The 24,356-nt window shown below is 35.8% G+C and overlaps 1 protein-coding gene across 1 annotated transcript in view; it reads right to left on the reverse strand.

Moving 5' to 3' along the window:
- Positions 1-2,652: 2,652 nt before the first annotated feature.
- NUP37 (nucleoporin 37) overlaps positions 2,653-24,356 on the reverse strand; it is a 41,071-nt gene continuing 19,367 nt past the window's right edge. The window contains exons 6-10 of the mRNA XM_082665796.1: positions 12,792-12,882; positions 6,252-6,433; positions 5,722-5,772; positions 3,606-3,699; positions 2,653-2,901 (exon numbers count right to left, since the gene is read on the reverse strand). Coding sequence (XP_082521922.1) covers positions 2,788-2,901; positions 3,606-3,699; positions 5,722-5,772; positions 6,252-6,433; positions 12,792-12,882 — 532 coding nt within the window. The 3' untranslated portion in view covers positions 2,653-2,787. The remainder of the gene's footprint in view (positions 2,902-3,605; positions 3,700-5,721; positions 5,773-6,251; positions 6,434-12,791; positions 12,883-24,356) is intronic.

Raw genomic sequence — 24,356 nt, forward strand, 5'->3', positions numbered from 1 at the left:
TGGTATGGTCTAAAGTTGGGTTAAACTGAGTTTAACTTTTTGAGCTACAGAAAAATATGGGGAATAATCTGGAGCAAATAACTTTTTCTCTCTTCAGAAATTAGTCTTGGGCACAATACTGTCTCATAACTTCCCAATCAGCATTTCTGGGATAATGTCAGATTTTGGACAATTACAAAAAACCAGACACAAATGTGCAAACCAGATTTCAATTTCTTCTCCACTGACATGAGATTTAAAACAGCAACAGGAACATTTCTAGGTCAGTGTCAATATGTAGTCACAAATTACCAAAGTAAAACAAATTGGCGAGCATGGGTGTGCGATTTTGTGTTTTTGGCATGGGAGAGACATTGAAATATTCACAACATACAAGCCAAATCATAAAAATAAAATGAGACTTACGATCCCATCATTTTGAAAGAGTAGATTTAGTTCTGACATCTTGCAGATTTGTGATATCCTGACTTTTGCTTCAACAGTCCTAAATAACACAATTTTAGAACATAAGCACAACATTTTTTTCTTTCTAAAATGTTTGTAAGTGAAGCAATCCTGAGGAAAACAATTTCAACAGAAGAAAAACCTCTTAGGCATATTTATAAACAAACAAGGAAAAACTACAACACACAAACACACACAATCAGATCTCATATTATTTATCAGGAATTAGAAGTGATGACCAATAATTACTTCCCCATTAAACATTTCCTCCTGTTTCAGTCTAATTTAAACATAGTTAACTAAGAACAAAGTTTACTAAGGAAGAAGAATATCATTATACCATTTAAAATAATTGAACACACTAAAGTTTAGCAACAAAGTGGAAGCTGGAAAATCATCAGATAGCCTATATGTGAGATCTAAAGAAAGGAAGGTTAGAATTCTCAATGCCTACTCAGTATAAAATGTATACCACTCCTGAAACTAAGAGCTAAAGACATTCCTCTCATTTCTTGAGACTGTCTTATCTCAGAGTCACATTAATTTACAAATGTAACCACCATTTTCTCTCTTTGAGGGTAACACTTCCTGCCTCTCTTTGGCATAATTGTATTTACAGTTTTTTTCTCCGTTTGTCCCCTAAGACAGTAGCTCCAATGGGTAATTTCATCAGACAACTTTTATAAACCTTTTTCCAGAGGATTTCCTAGATACCCAAATACCCGAGCCCCAACATACTCCCTTCTCCAATCTCCATTCCTAAGCCCACTCAATTCCTAAGTCAACTTTTCTAAGTATAAGACAATTTTCAAAAAAAAAAATTTTTTTTCAAATATACTGGCCCAATTTGTCACTTTTGAAATACACCCTGAAATGACAAATTCTTACAAATTCTTTGCCCCTTCTTGATGCTTTTAGGGTTCTCTGTCCCATCACAGAGACTGTTAAAGGGAACCACGTCAAAAGCCCCTCACCTTTGCCTTAAGTTCAAAATCTGCTTATGAAGGGGTAAAAGAAAATGTTTTTAATATTTGGTAATAGTATTTTACTGTATTAAATAATTAACTCGGGAATTGCTATGCTGTACAATATTTCATCTGTAATTTAACACACGTAACAGTTTATACCAAACATCTACATGATTACAAAATTTTACTAAATTAAAAAAAAATTACCTGCAGCAATTCCGTAGCTCTTAAAGATAATTTTGATTTCATAAAATACTTATTTAAGACATCTTATGAATAGAAAACTTGAGTAAAAAATATTTATTGGCATTATTAAAAATAAATTTCCAGTTCTTCAAAAACAAGAACTATCCATCTCTGAAAAAATTAATAATACCTACAAATCCCTGAACTGTGGGAGACATATTAGGTATTTTCATTCACCTTCACTTAATCCTCACAGTAACTTCACGAGGCAGTGATTCCTATCTCCATTTTACAGCATGAAATGCAACTTCAGAGAGGGCATTAACTTCCAGGAATGCAGTTTGTAGAAATTTATTTAGCTCTATTATACTCTTCTGATTAGATCATGATGTGACATGGCTGTCTTACACAATTTATTTCAATGATCTTGAGGAGGGTGAATATAGTTCTACTGCCACTAGGTGCCATCTCAAAAACGTTTAAGTTTGGTAAGAATGGTGACGATTTATAAAAGGCGGAGGCTGTTAAAGGGATTAAATCATAAGTTATTTTTCAAGGTAAGCTTTATCCCATATACCAGATGTTCTGAGAATGCTGAGAGGTCCAGTCAAAAGGAATTTGCATACAGTAAATAAATAGGGTTGAGTTACATAATGAGTCACATTTTAAAGAAATTGAGAATCATTTCTTATATTAAATCGAATAATAATCCTTTATAATTACTGAGGAAGTTTTAATAAGACCCCTACATATATAGGTTGCTAACAAAAATGCATATACATTCATCCCCACATATACATTCAACCATTTCCAGAGTAACACTGAAAGGAGACCTTTTTTCCTTTTGTAAATGTTTGTGTCTTTGAGAATTAGGAACAGTATGTATTTAAGGTATAGAAGATAGGATACACTTTGGAAAGTCCTGTGATAAAGTCAAAAACATTACGTTTCCTTAATCATCTCTTTTCCAGAGCTGCTGAGTCAACTGTAGTCTTAAAGATGACTAAAAAAAAAATACACAGAATAGAGTAGGAAAATAATTTTTAAACCATCAACATTTTATTTAAAAAAAGCAACAATTGGAACATTTCTAGATCTTACAGTATATATTTGATACAAAAATAAGGAATTCTCCAAAATACGTACTAAAAATACAGTTTTATGGATCTAGGTACACAGAAAATTTATTTTACATTTCAGTCACCCAAAATAACAGCTTGTGGTCTCCTCCGATTGCACATAGTGGGAGAGTTCTATGCCAGGAAAGGCCAGATCCAACGGCTACAGAACCAACGAGGATGGGCTATAGAATATGTGAAGAATTAAAGAAGCTCAATACATTACCAACATTAATAAATAAAAATTACACTTCAAAAATAAGAAATGCATTGAAAAATTGTCTTTTTTTTTTATAGTGGAAACAGAATTAAAAAATGTGCTCCCTCATAGGTGAAATACACATTAGAAGGATACAAATAATCTGAATAATTGGTGCAGTCCAGACTCAAACATTTTTGCAGTCTAAACCAACCAAGCAAGCAAAATTACTACATTTAAATGAAGAAGGAAATAGAAGAAATAAAATGTTTCTTACATGAATATTGGCAAAAAGCCTGTTACCACTGGTGATTTAAACATCAAAAAATGCTTTCTCGGGCTTCCCTGGTGGCACAGTGGTTGAGAGTCCGCCTGCCGATGCAGGGGACACGGGTTCGTGCCCCGGTCTGGGAAGATCCCACATGCCGCGGAGCGGCTGGGCCCGTGAGCCATGGCCGCTGAGCATGCGCATCCGGAGCCTGTGCTCCACAACGGGAGAGGCCACAACAGTGAGGGGCACGCGTACGCAAAAAAAAAAAAAAAAAAAAAATGCTTTCTCTTTCCAATTGAAGCAGGTAATAGATATTCATAAATGTTTTAGTTACACATTACAAATCTGGGGGGCTATAACGAGAAAAGTAGAAAACACAAATTTAAAACCACATATGCCACCAAACATCTCCACATTACCTGAGGGTGTCCTAAATGATGAATTTGAAACTGGCTTGCCATTTTGCCAGGATAACCAGTGGTTGCAAACAAGTTTTCATTAGTTGTGGACCACCTAAGAAAAGACAAAGGATGAAAAGCAGTACAGAATCCTACAGACAACTATACGTTTTTCTAAGATTGGCTATTTCTTTTTATACAAAAATGATAATTTTATAACCCTAAATTTGATAATATGGCTTTACAATCAGACTGGGAATTCCAGGGAAGTTAGCTATAAATACTTTCCCATTCTGTGAATATTTATTAAGTGCTTATCATGTGCCACTTTGTTAAATTACAAAGTTACACAAGGTTAGCAGTTCCTTATAACGAAAAGGCTGACAGTATGATAGGAGATACAAACAAGGAATCAGACAGAAAATATTTCACAGTACAATACATTAAAAAAAACCCATACATTTAATGTTCTTATTGACATTTGTTTTAAAATTAGTGACAAACTTATGAGTTTAAACTCCTTGGAATGATGCAAACACCTGGAATATATAGATGTTTAAATATTCAAGTATTAAGGCATCACAGATATTGGAATATAATGAATGATCAAGTGTTAATGGAGCTCCAGCAACAAGCCCAGCACTATAAGAAGTGCAGTAGGGGAGGTACAGGGGGAAAAAAAGATTCCTTGACAAAAAACAAACAAACAAAAAACCCGCTAAAGTCTAGTTATTATTTTAATGTGTGGCAGACATTATGAGTTCTTGTCCAACAGCCAGCCAGTCTGCCTCTTTTCTGTGCTAACTGAACCCCAACTATGTTCTGGCACAATGTGTCTAACCCCAAGGGATGAGACACAACTGGTATAAGGCAAAGATAGCAATTCCCAATAAAATGGGTGCTCCTTCGTCTCCACTTATTTTGGACAATGTGGTATGAGGCTATGGTGCCTGGAACTCTGGCAGTCAGAGTTCTGACTGGGAAGCAAGAAGCCAAAGCCTGTCGTTGAGGATGGCAGAGGGAAAGGTCTGAACTCTTAATGACATCAGTGAGCTACTAAACCAATCCTCAGGCCACCTCCTCCAGACTTAGGTACCATAGTTCGTTGATTATCTTTTTAGCAACTGGAAGAAAAATGTTGAAAACTGAAGTATAGTTGATTTACAATATCGTGCTAGTTTCAGGGATACAGAACGGTGATTCAGTTACAAATACATATATGTATATATGTATTTCTTTCCCTTATAAGTTATTCCAAAATATTGAGTATAGTTCTCTATGCTATATAGTAGGTCCTTGTTGGTTATCTATTTTATATATAGTACTGTGTATGTGTTAATCCCAAACTCCTAATTTATCCCTCCCCCACCCCCCTTTCCCCTTTGGTAACCACAAGTTTGTTGTCTATGTCTGTGAGTCTACAGTTTGTTGATTTTAAAATGTGTATTTGCTCACATCTCTGAAATCAGGATGCATCTTATAATCTATGGCATTCTTACATTTAGTTGAATATATTTTTTCTTAGGAATACATAAAATAATAGTGTTTTATTGGGGGTATTTTAGATTTGATGAAATACAGTATATAATAAATGTTCTACTGACTTCAGTCTCTGTTAGTAAATTTTCCTGAGGCCGAAAGCACCCTAATAACTATACTATACAATGCAGTATTACATAAAAATGAATGAAAAAGAACAAGTACCTTAATTTACATGGAAAAAAGGTCACAGATATATAATATCCAGTGTGTTCTCATTTAAAGAACAACAATGTAGTTCATATGCATAAATGTGGGTCCACCTACATTTTACGTCTTTATCAGCACAAAAAGTAAGAAAGCATATGCTCCAAACTGTTGAGGTGGCATTGGTGAGGTGGCATTGGTGGGGTGGCAACATTTTGTATTTTATAAAAATTTTCAAAGAATATATTGGAAAACAATCTCTCACCCAGACCAAAAGACAAAAGCAAAGACTTAGTAAAGTAAAACATCCATTTATAAAAGAATCAGAGAAAAAGAAAAAAATCAGTGTAAAGGAGAGGACTGGGAAAGTATTCCAGGAGTTGGTGCAGCATGAGCAAAGTAGCCAAATTCAGAAAATGAAATTATAACCCCAACAAAAATGGTACATTACCTGAATAAGCAGGCTCGATCCATGTGGACAGGTCTCTTATCTTGAGGGTAACTAAAAGATAATATTTTATGTTTTATGAATTATGTGTTGGTCTTAAGTAGAGGGACTTAAGGTTTAAAAAGTATTTTCTCTTTAAGGAACACAATGCCCAAGATATGTAAACTGTGGCAAAATTCCAAATAAGCACTGAATTAAAATAGCTGAAATATGATAAAGACATAAACATGATTTAGAACCATTGCAGAACACCATCATTCAACATGGTCAGTGTTTTTTCTTCTTTTTTTTAACATAAGTAAACACTGCTCAGATCAAAGATCTCCTCCTCTGCCATTTTTCTTTGTTATTCTCAAAGTAAATCTGTAAAAGCCATCTCTGTTACATAAAAGCCCATAGCTCTGGCCCTTCTACAGGAAAGACTTGTTTTTGCTCTATAGTGTGGCCCAGGTATACAAGAATGGGTCAATGGATCATATAGCAATAGTGACTGATTTTTTGGTAAGCAATAGATAAATATACTAAGGAAGTACCTGGACCGAGTAATATCCCAAATTAACCAATCATTCCCTGCAACAGCTCCAACTTTGAAGGTGTTTTTTAAGCACCAGTGTGCTGACATTAATGGCATCTGTTCTGATTCAAGAGATAAAATAGCCTGTTGAGCCAAAAGATCATAAAACCGAATTGTTCCATTCTTCTCTGCAACCATCAACTGTAAGACAGAAAAATAAAGAAAATCCAACCACCTAATGTACTAAATCTGAGAAGGAGGCAGAGATTCAATGTCATACATATAGTAAAATGTAAACATTCGCATATATTACAAATCGGAGATCAAATGCAAAGGAAATAAGACAAGCCTAGGTAAAAATCTCTATCAAATATTAAAAAATCTCATAGAAAATGGGCAAAAGACAGACATAAGAAAATTGGATACAATTTAAAATGATTATGTATGGTCACCAGGAAGAAGAGATCAGCCTAAAGATTCATTCTGGGTAAATTATACATACATACACATACACACACACACACACACAAACACGAGTTATTCACAGTAGGTAAGGTTCTATAAAGTTGCTGCAAACACTGAATTAGTGGGTATCAAACCACTGATCCTAAAGGAAATTAAAGGGTTCAGTTCTATGAGTCTCTGATCACATTTCTGTCAACAGATCAATACATAATCTTGTGTGTTTCTGTTTAAAGACGTCTTATTTGGGCTTCCCTGGTGGCGCAGTGGTTGACAATCTGCCTGCCGATGCAGTGGATACGGGTTCGTGCCCCGGTCCGGGAAGATCCCACATGCCGCGGAGCGGCTGGGCCCGAGAGCCATGGCTGCTGAGCCTGCACGTCCGGAGCCTGTGCTCCACAACGGGAGAGGCCGCAACAGTGAGAGGCCCGCGTACCGCAAAAAAAAAAAAAAAGAAAAAAAAAATAAAGATGTCTTATTTAATACATGTTGATTCATTAACACAGAACTCACAGAGAGCAGCACCGTAACTCATGCCTGAACAAAGCTTACCTAACACGTATTTTCTCCATAAGGCATATCAGAGCCTTCCTGCACTTAGAAACACTAGGTAGCTCTTTAGCAGTGTGCTTGGGGGCCATTTTACACAGTGAAAGAAACTGTCAACAAAAAGCATAAAAATGTGGCACTAAATAGACTATGAATAGGATACTTGTTTACAGTATGAGAGCTAAAACAAGAAGGCAGAGTACTGCCTTATTCAGCCTTAGCTGGGAATGTGCACATTAGCCAACTCAAATTTTTTGTTGCTCTGTGCATGTCTGTGACTGTCAAAGTCTGATGGTATTGATTTTGGGGTTACAAATAAATTTTAGTGAGTAGGCAAATTTGCAAGTGTGGAATCTGTGGATAATGAAGATCTACTGTATACACACATGTATATGTAAAACACTATGTTATGTTCAATAGAAGTCCATGGTAAAAAACATGATCCTGGATCTCAAGAAACTTTCCATCTAGAGAAGAGGTGAAAAAAAACTGATCATAATTTTAGGCGAAATACAGTGGGATGCAAAAGAAGTAGTGATTATTTAGAACATGGGTAGTCTTTAAAATTAGGGGATTCTTAAGAGAAAAGGTGGAATTTAAAACTATCCTCGGAGGGCTTCCCTGGTGGCGCAGTGGTTGAGGGGCCCATGAGCCATGGCAGCTGAGCCTGTGCGTCCGGAGCCTGTGCTCCGCAACGGGAGAGGCCACAACAGTGAGAGGCCTGCGTACTGCAAAACCAAAAAAAAACCAACAAAAAAACCCCAAACTATTCTCGAGACTTCCCTGGTGGTCCAGTGGTTAGGACTTCATCTTGCAATGCAGGGAGTGCAGGTTAGATCCGGGTTGAGGAGCTAAGATCCCACATGCCTCGGGGCCAAAGAACCAACAGAAGAAACAGAAGCAATATTGTAACAAGTTCAATAAAGACTTAAAAAAAATTGGTCCAATTCAAAAAATCTTTTAAAAAATAAATAAAACTATTCTCAATAACAGGAAGTCGATGACAAATATACAACAAAAACAAGTGCAACATTAAGCTTTACATGCCCTGCCTTATTTAATCCTTGTAACCACTATCTGAGGAAATTGCTATCATTAATCCCATTTTTCAGAAAGGAGACTAAGGTGCAGAGTGATTAACTAACTTGAAGATCTCACCACTAGCCTGTGGCAGGGGCTGGATTTGAACTCAGGTCTGAACCCAGGTCTAACTACAGTGCACATGTTCCTCACTACAAGCCTAGATTATCAAGATTGGTAAGTGGTCTGGTGTGCTATGTATAGTCAAGGGTGGGGAAGGACGGGAAATGGGAGAACAAGGAAGACTTACTTGGACGTAGTAAAAATACTTGAGACTTTGAGCCTGTCTATAAAAATCTTGAGAATTTCAGGTATAACTTATGAACAATGGAAGGGCCAAGTCTACCTGGCCCAGGACCTAAGCTAGGAGAGCCAATAAAGCATGGCAGGTTACGAGTGCAGCTTCTTCAGTCAGGCTACCTGGTTCCGCTCTCAGGAGCTATAAGATCTTGAGCACACAGGGCTAATACAGTATCTGCTTCACAGGGCTGTTGGGGAGGATGGTACCAGTTAATACAGTTGACCCTTGAATAAGATGGGGACAGCCTTAGGGCAACTGACCCTTTGCACTGTTGAAAATCTGTATATAACTTATAGTTGGCCCTCTGTATCTGCGGTTCCTCCCTATTCACGGTTCCTGCATCTGCAGTTTCAACCAACCAAAGATCATTTAGTATTGTAGTATTTACTACTGAAAAAAAAATCTGTGTATAAGTGGATCTGTGTAGTTCAAATCCATGTTGTTCAAGGGTCAACTGTACATGTTAAAGTGCTTAGAACTGCTTTAGCACAGAGTAGGCACTCAGAAAACATTAGCTATTATAGTTTGAAGTCAGACTGAAAACTACTTTCTAGCAAAAAAAATTTATTTTGGTTATTTACTGTTTCTAAAACTGTGCTCAATGGTGACTTTTTTTTTTGTTGTTGTTGAAAGAGCAGATAGAGTAAAAAAGTTAATTTTTTAAGTTTCAGAATTGCTGGATCTAAAAACATTACAGGGGAATTCTTCTTGTAGGACTTTTCAGAACCATAAACAATAATTTGTACTGACTTTTCACAGGGGAAATATCTCAAATGGCAAGGAACACTGTAGTACTTGAATCAGACTGAGGTCAAATCTGTGACTGTGTGATCCAGGGCAAATTAATCTTTTGGTGCTTCAGTTTTCTTACCTACAAAATAGACAGAATAATGCTACCCACCTGAGAGTATTTGTGAGATTACATGAGAGAACTTACATGAAGTACTCAGCACAGCTCCTGGCACTGAGAAAGCATTCAACAAATGTTGATTGTTACACCTCATTTCATTTAGTGGCTCTAACCTCTTTTCTCTTAGAGTCAGAGAAAAGGATGTCCTCAGTCCCAACTCTCTTGATCCCACGCCATCCTAAATGCTTGCTTCTGTTATTACCTGCTGAAATCCTAGCTCCAACTGTGGTTTATTGGATTTAAGAGCTTCGCTTCTAGAGATCTTCTGACTTTTGTAACTTGATGATGATGATGATGTATCACCATGCGCCTTGTGGGATCCCCGACCAGGGATCAAACCCAGGCCCCGGCAGTGAAAGTGCTGAGTCCTAACCACTGGACTGCCAGAGTATTCCCTATAACTTTATTATTAAATGCTAGTGTTTGCTTTGTGCTTTCCACATTACATGGCTCTTTTGTGTACTTTATATCTTACAGATTTTCATAAGAATTTTATGATATAGGTGATCATGAACCCATCTCTCTTTCTTCTCTGGCTCCCTCATTTTCATCAAGACCAAGGATAACAAAACAAAATTCTGGGCTTCATCTGATATGGCAGACCAATGAGAACCACTAGATTGTTTCAGTAGTAATAATAGTGTCAACAATGACAAGCAGCTGAAATTGACTGAGTGCTTATTATGTATCAGGTTTTCTTTTAAGGACTTTATAAGTGTTCACTCATTTAATCTTCATGAGCTTCCGTTTTACAAGATGAGGAATTGAAGGTAGTGATTGAGAGAAGTTTTGTAACTTGCCAGAGATCATACAGCTAGTAACTGGTAAAACTGGGATTTGACTCCGGGTAGTTAACTCAAGAGTCCATACCTTTAACTGCTACTCTGTGTTGCCTTTCTGTAATTTTAGGTTTTTGAGTTTAGTAGTGACACGATGAAACTGATATTTAAATATTAGTCTAACTAAAGTACGCAAGAAGAATCAGATTGAAGAGCCAAAGATTTTAGAAACAAGGATTGGCAAGGATGACTTGTGAGAATAGAAAGGTGAGGAATACACATTAATGACCAAGAGGAACGTATTGTAGTGACAGTGAAGAAAAACTTAAAAGACCTGGAAACATTTGCATATAGGAAAGGAAGATACCAAAGATGATTTCAGGATATTGAGTTGATGTGATTTAGAGCAGGGACTTCCCAACATTCTGAAGTCATGGAAACAAGAAAAAAAAAGGAGATGGGGTGGGGCGAAATTTCAGTGTTATATAGAAGAATAATAGAAATTAACTTAAAGCATACGGAAGAAAGGGATCTCAAATAACCATAAATTAAGATATAAGTTTTGGGATATGGGTTATAATAAACATCTAGGTCACAGTTTTTGGGTTTTTTTTAGGTCACAGTTTTAAAAAGTAGCCTATGATATTTATACATAGTAATATTAACATTTTGGTAGATTCCTTGATAATGCTTCAAGTAGACTGACTCACTGCTACAGGGGAGAAATCTAGACATAAAATTTAGGACCTGGATTCAGAAATAACATTTACTTACACATGGAAATAATCCCTATATATGTAATATGAATAAATTAGAAAACTGCACTCATGTACACATACAGAATATAATTCTACTGATAAAATATCCAACAGGCCTGAAACAAGTTTTCATGGAATCCCAGAGAACACACTTATGTAGTCTGGGGCATCTTGGCTCAGGATTATCTTGAAGACTGTGAGCAGATGGGATTAAAACTTATGTCATCATTCTACTTAACAAGATTTTGATTCCAACACTTAAAATCTGTGTAACTGTATATACATGTTTTTCTTACTTATAAGTCAGTGTGTAACTCAATGACAAGGACTTTATTCATTCCTTTATCCTCTATTATAATAAAGGGTATAGTGTGGGTGAGAACTACCCCTTACAACAATTTACAAATACATGGTTAAAGAAGAATTAGCAGTGGAGGAAGAAAAAGGGAATATACATGCATAGATGCTTAAGGGGACTAGAATAATGCAGCTTTAAAGACCAAGTGAGCGGGGTTTCAAGGCAGAAGTGATCAATAGTATAAAAAGCTGCCTTGAGACTAAGAATGGAAGAAAAGCCCATTGGATTTGTTAAAAATATCACTGATGACTTCTGAGAGAATAGAGGAGACTGAATAAGATTAAAGAGTTAGATCAAGGGATAGGGAAAGAGGAACTGAAGTTAAGAGGTGTAAGTGATGGGTTCAAATATTCAGAAATAAAAGGTGTGAAGAAGATAGACTAAAAAGGGGAAACAGAAGAACGTAATGGTTAAGAGCAAGACATATGGAGGAGGTTGCTTGGGTACACATGCCAATTTTTCCAGTTAGTAGCTGTGTGAACTTGGGTAAGTTACTTAACTTCTCTGAGCTTTGTTTTCCTTATCTGTGAAATGAGATCATCACAGTACCCATCTCATAAGGTTGCCATGTGGGTTAAATGACCTAACTTAATATGAAATGCTGACAATGAGCCAAGCACATATAGGTACTATGTAAGTTTCTGCCATGATTAATCAAGGTTACCTTTTTGTGCAAGTGTGAGGACAGAAAAGAGTCACGGAGAAGTATGAGGACATTATAGAGGGCTATGAAAAGCAGGATGCCTAAGAACTAACATGAACTCTAGACAGTGGAAGGACTAACTTTAAGAAGATGAACGTGGCAACTTCTTAGATCCTAGGGAAGGATAAAATAGAGCAATGCCCAAGAGAAGATACTGGCAAATGAGAGAACTCTTGGTGAATGGCTCCAATCTTCTCCATGAAATTGAGTTAAGGTCAATTGATAATAACTCACAGTATATTTTTGAATTTTAGAAAGCTTTACTATGAATAGGAATTGAACACCACTGCAGCTAGGTCAAATTTGCCTTATGCCACTGATGCTTTCTGTTTACACACTATGGCTCACAAGCATGGATTTAACTTTTTTTAAACAAATACTGCTTACTAGTTAGTCTAGGCATTAGTTTTTAGATCATAACCTATCAGAGGGCATGAAAAGTGTACTCTGAATAAATGCCATTTATAGATGATGGTTGTCAAATAAGAACTTAAGTGCAGAGAACTTTTAAGGTTCTAGATTAATCCAAATGCATTTGTGCCAATTAAGAGTCTCCGAGGTGGAAAAAGTCATTGATTTTTCTCCTCTATGTGTGCAAGTATTATACATGTATATGTCTTTTCAGCTTGACAGAAGAAAGCTAAGTTATAAATAATAACCTTAAAACTTTCCTCAGGATGCCAGCACACACTCATTCCAGGGGAATGAAGAAGAAAATGAGCTGTCTGTATTCCTTCCAAGTTCCAAATCCTAATAAAAGAATAGGAGTATAATGTTAAAGTTTTGATAATTACTAAAAAAATGAAATTTCTATAAATTTATTCAAAGCTATCAACTAGAGATTATAGGGTAGACATCTGTATTTAAAGCATATCCTTTAAAGAAAATTATAACAAAATTATAATTATTTTAGAAAATGTAAAAGTAGTATGAAGAATTTAAGTTTTATCACACTCAATAATGGAAAAACAGTTACATACATTTTCTCTCTAATTAATCTAGTATAGCAACACTGTAACACAGTAACCAAATTAAATTATTCATGAACTCTTATTTTGTGGACAGGATCTTGAAGTTTCTAGGTCACTAATCACGTTGCATTCCAACTTCAGTAGTCACTTCGATTAACAATAATTTCTACCAGGGGTGCTTAAAACATATACCTGTACCCCCCTCCCCTACCCCAGTGCTCCCATTTTAAAAATAGCATATAAAGAAGCTAGTATGAAGTGATGTGAATTTAGGGAGATAGTAATTTCCCAGTTGCTTATTCCTTCTGCCTTTGAGTTCCCATGCCAGGGGCTACTTCTTATCTTTTACCTTTTCTGATCTGGCTCACTTCCCCAGTTCTTCTCAAATGGGGCCTTGACTGCTAGCTACCAGATTAAAGGATAGAAGGGCTGAAGGAACAAGCACCTGGCTCCTCCTACTCTCCCTCTCCTCAATACTTACAAATCCATAGTAACAACAACCAACCTACTCAAGTTCCGTCTCAATTTTTTTCCCATACCCAGAGTGGAGATCAACATTCAGAAGTCTCAGTAATGGCTCTGTTGTGAGAAGTCCTATTCCCCAACCAGACTGCTCATTTCTAGCTCATTCTTCACACTCAGCTATTGTTATATCTCACTGGTACAGAGTGTGGCAGAGTTAGCATGGCAGGAGACAGAAGGTGATGGGTGGCTGGCAAAGTACCCAAACAGTCTGGTCCTTAAGAACCGAATGCATTCATTAGAATGCCCTGGACTTTTTCTTCTAGGTTTTATAGTTCATATCTCATTAGGGACCATAAAACAATTTCAAGAAACTTAGAGAATGTGTTTTTAAAGTTGAGGCAAACTTTTATTTCAAAGAAAGAAGACATATTTATTGGACAATGCCACTACTATTCTGTGCCAAACCACATCATTTAAAATTTTTTTTCCTTTTTATAGAAATTACAGGATCTCCAATCTTGAAATATCCTAGTTACATGTAAACTAACAAAGATGTTTTTAAAAATGATTATCTACTTGATTAAATAATTTAGCAGCATACACTTTTCTCTTGCCAAATCAACACTTCTATCTGTATTTACTATACAGAGAGACAATTACAATTTAATTGAAGAGGGGAATCACATTTACCACGGGTTTATTCAATTGTGTTTCACTTCCCACAATAAATAAGATTATTAGTTATGGCAACTGAATATTTCTTTCTTCTCTATTGCCTTTTACATAATAAAGTGCTGGGCTAGCATATATTTTACCCCTTTTGAAACAGCAAAAAATTGTCTTGCATATTCAGTGAATCCATGAGAGAATGGTTTAAAGGCTCCATTCTTTTGACCTTATTCTAACATGTATTTGATTTTTGTTTGCTATTATAGTGAATAAATACATACAGAATATTTTCATGATTTTTTCCTTTTCAAATGAAGGAAACCAAACATTTAAAAAAACACGGATAAAGATATTCTATAAAACAGGTCAATTAATAAAGTATATTCCTGTCCAATGAACCACATTTTAGTCTAATTTTTAAACAGTACTTAACCTGAACAGAACCTGACATATTTTTTTTGGGGAAAAAAAACCAAACACAAACCACCAAAAAAACTGATTTAAAAATGAGGAGGGTAATCCAAATTACTTTCCAGGACTAGGATAAAATGATTTACAGCTTATAATTATATGCTTATTATATAATTTTCAGCAGTTGCATGATCCAAGTACTAAATACGCAAAATACAACAAATTGGGCTGAAATGAGTTATCATAACTAAATTAGCTACAGATGGTACACTTTAAGTTGTTAAGTCTTATTTCCCTTTTTGATAGATTCCATAATTAAGCTCTTCTTAAATCCTTTTGTGGAGCTCAACTTATTTTCCTGTGTCTTTACTGCATGTCTCATCTAGTTAATATTAGTTCCATCAGATGAAGTCACATTCCTCTTTTTTTGATACATTTTTTGCAGTATACCATATATAATAAAAATACACAAATCTGAAGCATACAGCTCAAATAGAACACACCTGAAGAAAGCACCCACATTAAGATAGTATTTCCAGAACTCCAGAAGTCATCTGTGCTTCCTTCCAGTCCTATTTCCTTGCCTTCTCACAAAAAGTACCCACCATCCTGACTTCTAACACCATAGCTTACATCTGCTGGTTTGGAACATCATAAAGATGGAATCCTATGGAAAATACTACGGAATGTATTTTCTTGGTCTGGCATCTTTCTTTTTTAATATATTAAAAAAATTTTTTTTAAATTTATTTTTGGCTTCATTGGGTCTTCGTTGCTGCACGCGGGCTTTCTCTAGTTGTGGTGAGCGGGGGCTACTCTTTGTTGTGGTATGCGGGCTTCTCATCGCGGTGGCTTCTCTTTGTTGCAGAGCACGGGCTCTAGGTGCATGGGCTTCAGTAGTTGTGGCACGCGGGCTCAGCAGTTGTGGCGCATGGGCTTAGCTGCTCCACGGCATGTGGGATCTTCCCAGACCAGGGACTGAACCCATGTCCCTTGCATTGGCAGGTGGATTCTTAACCACTGCGCCACCAGGGAAGTCCCAGCATCTTTCACTCATCGTTAAATCTTGTGAGATTTACCAACACTGCTGCATGTTGTATTTTGTTCATTCTCATTGCTGTACATAGTAGTCCATTAATTAAGTCATTTATGGTCATTACCAATAATCCTGCTATAAACCTTCCTGTACATGTCTTTTAGTGAATATAGACACCCACACACCATTCCCCCCCCTTACACAGACACACGCCCACATCTCCCCACCCTCTACCTCCACCTGCTGGGTAACTGCTAGGCATGAAATTGCTGGATCATAGCTTACAGACATGTTCAACATTAGCAGGTATTGTGAAATAGGTTTCCAGACTGGCTGTACCTCATTTATCTTTTTTTTTTTTCATATTTCTTTTTCATCACCAACTGAAAAAGTCTAAACTTTCTTTGACAAATTTTCTGACAAAACAATCTTAAAAGCATCATTTGTCTTAATGGCAAAAGGCACAACTTTTCAGTTGGGCTTATTTGTAAGGCTGATTTCTCAAATCATCCCCCTTTTCTTGCATTTTAGTTATTTTCATGTATCTGTGTATGAAAAAATTTCCATCAGTTTTAAAATGTAGTGAACACAATGTATAGCAAAGACTCTCTTAATTGACCTCCTTCTGACAGACTCCTTTTTCTCTCTGCAGAACTGACAAGAACAAGGTTACTTTCTAATAGCTCACGTGTGCATTTGTTGTAGGCTTACCTCGAGGGAATATGGGTTTTTTGCTTAGTGAACTGCTGTTTGTAAGTGATGTAAACCCATGCTCATTAGTGTAATTACATAATTAATACTATATAAGCTGACGATATGAATGTGAAAGAGCTGTTTCAATGGAACTAAGTTGATGGCAACCAAATAAAGGTAAGTTTCTAAATGAAAAAAAAAGCTCTTAAATTTGGTATGCATGAGAATTACAAAAACAAGTAAAATAAAAATCTAGATATATTTGAATTACGACTGCTTAGCACATGTTTTCATTGTAGACACTAGGTGTGGTTCAGGCAAAAAAGAGGTCTAATGCAAATCAATGGACTCATAACTTAAGAAAAACAACAAGCCTAGGTCTAACATCAAAAGACTGGCAAATTGGCAAATTTTCATAGACACATTATATATTAAAATAAGGTAGGTAGACATTCCTTTAAAATGAGTTCCTGAGTTTGCTGACTTTTTCATTAATCTAAGGAACTACTGGTTTGGACCATGCAGATAAGAGAGTTTCTACTGTAATAGGAAAAAAAAAATCATAAATTTACATTTTCATATTTCCAAATTTATTGCTAGTATATTTGTTTATAATAAATAAAATTACCTAAAAGTTAATTATAGCCACAGAAGCATACTTTTCAGGAAAATGGTATATCACAGAAAGATAAGCTGTAAGGGTTTATAACCTTCTTAACACACATAATCAAACACATGGAAACATAACAGACCCTTTATAAAACATATAAAAATATAACATCAAATTAAACTACTTTGACCAAAACTCAGGAGCTATATAAAACATATATGTATACCTATTCAAATGTTTGCAAGGGAAATTTCAAAACTAAAGCTTTTAAGGTAAAGTTAATCTGCTGACATAAATGAGTTTTGATACAATTTGAATCCAAGTGAAACAGACACCTCCACCCCTCCCAACTCTGTGGTCTTAAGTAGAACTCTCAGATTTAGTTGTAAAATGCAGGGGTGAAGAGATATCCACATCTAAGATTATGAATTACATTTACCTTACTTTTGGTAGTTTACTGTTAAAATTATTGCCTTATTTCAGGCTGAGTGCTTTTCAGCAGAACATTAAGTATTCTTAACCACATGGTATTTAAATGTAATTGTCCCATTTAATTAATGAAAAGGTCTCATAAATTGGGTGTTGGCATATATGGGATATCCTACATATTATCAAAGGTCTTTTGCATTCACAATTAGTAGAGGGAGATGTTCCCTCTGAAAATTCAAAAGGAAATTTCCTGGGTAATACTAGTTCATTTGTTTGTTCTTCATTTTTAATTGGCAGCTCATTGTCTGTTAAGGAGTTCATTGTAGAAGGAAATTTCTGCTACCAAATGTTTATGACAACACAGACAAAAGAAGGGATGGATGACATTAAATGACACATCTGTATCCATTTGGCCCTCTTTAACTGGTAAAGCAAAAAATACAAACCACAATCTTTCTAAAAGATAGGACTGGATCACATGAATCACTGTATTGATTAATTAAATATGAAAGCAAGAACAAAAGTAATACCTAGATGCAGTTATAAAGATGAGAAGGCATTTTACAACGTTACTGGGTGTAGGAAAGGGACCTCCAACATTCTTAGACAAGAAACAGGTTTTTCACTGAGTTTGTGAGAGCAAAATGAAGATTCCCCCTGCCCCCCATTTCCTAGTAGTTGATCACTAAGTAATTCATCATGCTATGGATAATTCAAAAGAGGAGAAAACGTGGTATATTTCCTAAGTAAGTGAACACACAAATAGGAAGAAAGATGAAACAAATTACAAAATTATTTAGTGCTAAAATATTTGGTTTTAAGTGCAAAAGGAGTTCAGAGGTAGGGAACCATATGATTGAATGCACAAATCGAGGGATTAGGTAGACAAATCTTGATAGGAATATGGTAGGTTACAGTGGTAAATAAACTGTCAGCTTGTGGCTTAGACTACAGAAAACTTTGATAGCTAGGCAAAAGTTTTAACAGTGGAGGTGACAAAATGGCATGACAGCATAAAATAAGAATTTTGCAAAGGGTACTTTCAGTATATGTATTTCAAATATATTCAGAAATAAGATTAGACTAATTCTGCTTTTTAAAAAAATACTTCATACTACTAAGTATGTAGTATTAATAATAAATGAAGTGGATTATTAGAAATTTTACTGATGAGTAAGAAAAATTATAAGGATGAAAATGAAAGACAATTGCTTATGCTTACTATTTTATCCTTCAATAATTAAAAATTATGAGTCAAAAATAAGAGTCAATAATCAAAGACTGTGTGTGTTTTGAAGGGGACAGGAAGTGGCCTGTTTCAAATATAACACTAATAAACCAACTATACCATTCAAAAAAACAATCTACTATTGTACATCTTCATGAAGGCTTGGAGGGGTTAAAAAAAAATCTTACAAGCTTACATGTTGTTCCTTCATTTTTTTCTTAAAACTATAAACAAATGCAGCAGAAACTACCAATTTACCATCACAGAGGTGAGACACTACTTGAGGCCACCCCAGAGGAGAACTGACATCTTATTCAACTTACGTAGACAAACAGATTTTTGAAGGATAGGAATTGTGAGATAATTTGTCATATTTAAAAATAAACCTCAAACATGGGAGGGAGAAGGCTAAGGTGGCACAAAGTGAGAGAGTGGCATGGACATATATACACTACCAAATATAAAATAGACAGCTAGTGGGAAGCAGCCACATAGCACTGGGAGATCAGTTCAGTGCTTTGTGTCCACGTAGAGGGGTGGGATAGGGAGGGTGGGAGGGAGATGCAAGAGGGAGGAGATATGGGGATATATGTTTATGTATAGCTGATTCACTTTGTTATACAGCAGAAACTAACACACCATTGTAAAGCAATTATACTCCAATAAAGATTAAAAAAAAACTTCAAAATTAAACTCTCAACTGCAAAGAAATACCATATGGTAGTTTTCAAAACAGATCGTATTTAGTTATTTCATCTTCAAGGAATTCAGAATAAAAGGACTTTTCCTTTAACTAGCATAAACCTTAACACAAACACCAGTCATACTACCCAGGAAATATTAGCCTTTCATTATTTCCAAGAAAAATTTTGATATACTTGGCAACTGAAATTTGACTATATGCTATAGGAGGGAAGGTACTCTTTAACAGTTACATAAACGGACTTTCAAAATAAACCTGAAAAATGTTCATGGATATGATTCTCATTTATACAATTCACTTATTACAACCACACAATGGCTACATAAAGCAAGCTTAAGTTACTGCGATCACTGATACGGTAATACACTTTGAAGTACTGGTTTTATATTTCATCTACGAGAGCACATGAGAGAACAGAGAGTTAAATACTAGAGAGTGGTATTACCAGTTCACGATCATATAAAATTTCAGAAAATTCTTTCATCATTTTATAACTTTTACTCTATTATAATCTTTCATTAACACACTATTTCATTGCCTTGAATTAAAGATCTGCAAATGTGATCAAAAGGTTTTACTAGAATTTCTGGATGCTTCCTATAAAGACATTGAATTCTTATGTTTCATTCACTAGAGGTAAACTCAACACAAATTGTCTCCTTTATTTCACTCTTAAAGCTCTTATTAGAACTATGCAATGATTGATCTTGATTCAAAATGCTATAAAAAACTTGAGGGCATTTTAGAAGACAAGCAGAAAACTTTATTTCTGGAATTATTTAACCATAACGTTGTAATGAATAATACACATTCTGATTTCACTTTGTACCTGTAATTATTCAGGCATAGCTTAACTGCTCCTAAATGGAGATTGATCTCCCAAGGAATGCTTCATTGGCTTACCTTCAGAAGGCTCTCAGTCTCTTTCTTTCTGTTTCCCACACTATTTTTTTTTTATTAAAGGACTATTTTTATTTATTAAAAAAAAGTTTTTTTTAATTTATTTTTTGGCTGCATTGGGTCTTCGCTGCAGTGCGCGGGCTTCTCATTGCAGTGGCTTCTCTTGTTGCGGAGCACGGGCTCTAGGCACGTGGGTTCAGTAGTTGTGGCACACGGGCTTAGTTAATCCACAGCATGTGGGATCTTCCTGAACCAGGGATTGAACCTGTGTCTCCCGCATTGGCAGGTGGATTCTTAACCACTGCGCCACCAGGGACTATTTTTGAAAAGATCACTTACTTTGTGATCTCACCTGGGGTGGGATTGGGGGAGAACAGTCTGCCTTAACTATGGATCTTGAAGATTCAAATATACATGAGCAGAAGTGATATGGAAACAATTCAGCTACCATGGGATATATATAAGATATTTGATAAGCATTCTTTTTCTCTTGTAATAATTTTCAAAAAATGACACTACTGACAGTGAATATCATATGTAGTTTAGTATTCCCTTATCCAGTAATTTGGTTATATTTCTAAAAAAAAAGATCATTATTTATTTCCCACCCTTTCTCCCATTCTTGTTAAAAATGATGGCAGCTAGAACATGGCAACTACTAATATCCCAAGTTTCACAGACAAATTGAATGGCACATTACATGCCTCTATTATTTTAGTCTTAAACTAAGAATTCCTTGGTTTCTCAAAGCCAATTTTCCTTCACCATAAATTTTATCTAATATTTTAAAAGATTATTGGGGAGGAGGAGGAGGACTTGGATTTAGTTCTGACATCCTTTGCAGTTACAGTGAGTACTGGGTCTTCTATTTCTTCTGTATCCCCCAAAGTACTAAATGTTGGCTATGCTAAACGTGTTTAATAAATACTTGTTGGTCTGACTTGTTCTTACAGAACGGTACTGTTTTTAATATACAAGAACATCTGTTATTTGGCACTGACAGGGAATGAGATGTTCTGTATTAGTGAGTTTTTAAAATAATAAGCTTAACCCATTAAATACTTAAACACCATTTTTACCTTCTTTTGGAAGAAGGGGATAATAAATTTTTCTAAATATGCAATTATTTACCTCTCAAATATTGTAATAATTTTAACCTTCTTTGGATGATGCTGGGTCATAATTTGAAGTACTAGTATTTGTATTTTCCTGTGCATATATATGTGTATATATGGCATACCTGTATATGGTGGACTTGATGAGGGACCATAAAAGAAATGGTGTAGGGACTTCCCTGGTGGTGCAGTGGTTAAGAATCTGCCTGCCAATGCAGGGGACACGGGTTCAAATCCTGGGTGGGGAAGATCCCACATGCCGCAGAGCAACTAAGCCTGTGTGCCACAACTACTAAGCCCGTGTGCCACAACTACTGAGCCCGTGTGCCACAACTACTGAAGCTCACGCGCTTAGAGCCCATGCTGTGTAGTAAGAGAAGCCACCGCAATGAGAAGCCCCTGCACCGCAACGAAGAGTAGCCTCCCCTCGCCGCAACTAGAGAAAGCCCATGCACAGCAACAAAGACCCAACACAGCCAAAAATAAATAAATAAATTTAAAAAAAAAAGAAGAAAGAAATGGTGTAGCACATGAGGCCGAATGCCTAGCAATCCTATGATTTACTTGGGAATTTCTTTTCTTAAACACATCTCTTGTCAGATGCTTTGGTAATGGCATCTTTTTAATAAAGATGTGGTGACAGATACAGAATTGTATTCATTCCTTCACCCACTTACTCACTGAATACCTAACACAAGGGCTCTCTTCTTGTGCTGAGATGACTCTAAGGTAGTAAAGCATGGCTGGCCTTGCAAAATACCTTATTAGTGAAAAGGCCAGAGCAGTCCACTCTAGGATAATTTTCCTCATCCTCTACAAAACTCCATTTCTCCTTACTCTTGCTCCTCATATGAAAACTGGGCTAATGACATATGAAGGAACATGACATCTTCATTTCAGGAACTGGTACTAGAATGTTTTAGCAAAGGTATCTTTCAAAAAATTATAAATTCTTCACAAACAGAAGATAATACATCTGTAGATATGACACTAAGTATAATTCTATCAATTTTATTAAACCCGACATAATGTTTGATTTTGATCAGAACATACAGGTAATAGGAACACCTGCTTTTTCAATAATATAAAAAGACTAAAACTTCTTGAATAAGAGAATCTACCAAATAAGGTTTTTGAGGATTAAATGAATTAATCCATATAAAACACTTAGAATAGGGCCTGGTCACTTATTATCTAAATCAACGATTCTCAACAGGGGGGATTCTAACACCTAGGGGAATTTTTGGTTGTCCTAATGATTGGGGTGCTACAAGCATTTAGTGAAAGGTAACCAGGGATGACAGACATTATACATGACTTTTGAATATCACAGTAAAATTTAGAAATACCTCAAAAGGTGGGGCCATTTCAAGATAGGAATTATGTTTTTTGCAATTTTGTTAGTACTCCATTCCCTGACATAACAGTGAATTATTTTGATACTACCCATATAAAAACTGGCTGATTTGCAAGAATGTTATCCTTCCTTATTTTTGCAATGTGATATCCTATAATTTGTCTTGTCATGTTATTTCTGTTTTGATTAGCATTATTTCCATACTCTTTTACTTCCCATTATAAAATTTTAAAAATTACTACTGACTTGAGTTTTTATTCTAATAACTAGTTTTGCCCAAGGCTATGACACTGCAAAACTCCAGATGGCACTATTTACATCGTACTCTGCAAGCCATATCCCTGGAACTGTGTAACTTGGCAGCTTTCTTATGCAGTCGTATCTGAGCATATACACTGCGCTGTTATTCTATAACAATCTGTTTTTTATAGAAATGTGTAGTATAGTTAAAATACTATTTTATTTAAAATATTATTATTTGTATTTAACAGAAATGTAGTACAATTAAAATAAAATTTTTTACAATTATATATTTTGATAGGTTATATTTTCCATGAGTTTCATTTAAGATTATATAGTAGACATTAGAAAATGTTTGTTTAAAAAGGGGGTATTGGGACTGATAAAGAACCACTGAGTTAAATGAGAACTCAATTTTCTTATAAACTTGCAGGGATTACAGAATACTAAAACTAGATGGAATCTTAGATAAAAATGAAGTCATATTAGAGAATGCAGAGAAGTAATAAACATCTAAAATATTATTAAATACAAATACCACCTTCTCAGGGTGAATTTGAAAATTGCCACTCAGGAGCTTCCCTGGTGGTGTAGTAGTTAAGAATCTGCCTGCCAATGCAGGGGACACGGGTTTGAGCGCTGATCCGGGAAGATCCCACATGCTGTGGAGCAACTAAGCCCGTGTGCCACAACTACTGAGCCTGCGCTCTAGGGCCCGTGAGCCACAACTACTGAGCCAGTGCTCTACAGCCCGCGAGCCACAACTACTGAGCCAGCGTGCTCTGCAACCACCAACCTGCGTGCCTAGAGCCTGTGTTCCACCACAAGAGAAGCCACTGCAATGAGAAGCCCATGCACTGCAACGAAGAGTAGACCCCGCTTGCTGCAACTAGAGAAAGCCCCTGCACAGCAAGGAAGACAACACAGTCAAAGAAAAAACAAAAACAAAAAATTGCCACTCAGGCAGAAGAGTGAGTGAATTAAGAGTGCAGGTACTAGAGCCACACTGCTTGATATTTGAGTTCCTCTCCTTAATAGCTATGTCCCTTTCCACAAATGATTAGCCTCTCTATGCCCTGCCTTCCCATCTTGTAAAATGAGGGTAAAAATTGTACCTATCTTGGAGTTGCTGTAAAAAATTAAATAAATTTACATAGGTAAGGCACTTAGTGCTGGTTAGTATGCAGTAAAGCACTCCATAAAATATTCAGTAATATTTACTTATTAATACTGTAATTCATTTATAGAAAATAAAATACTTTTGTCAGTCTTAGAGAAGATTAAAATGGTTCTGAAATGATTATTCACAGGTTTAAAAATGTATCAGTGATTACCAAGTACCCAGCACAGTACCTGGCACACAGTAGACACTTGATATTTGCTGACTGAATGAACTA

The sequence above is a fragment of the Grampus griseus genome (genome assembly GCF_964374135.1).
Source record: "Grampus griseus genome assembly, chromosome: 11".
Taxonomy (NCBI): domain Eukaryota; kingdom Metazoa; phylum Chordata; class Mammalia; order Artiodactyla; family Delphinidae; genus Grampus; species Grampus griseus.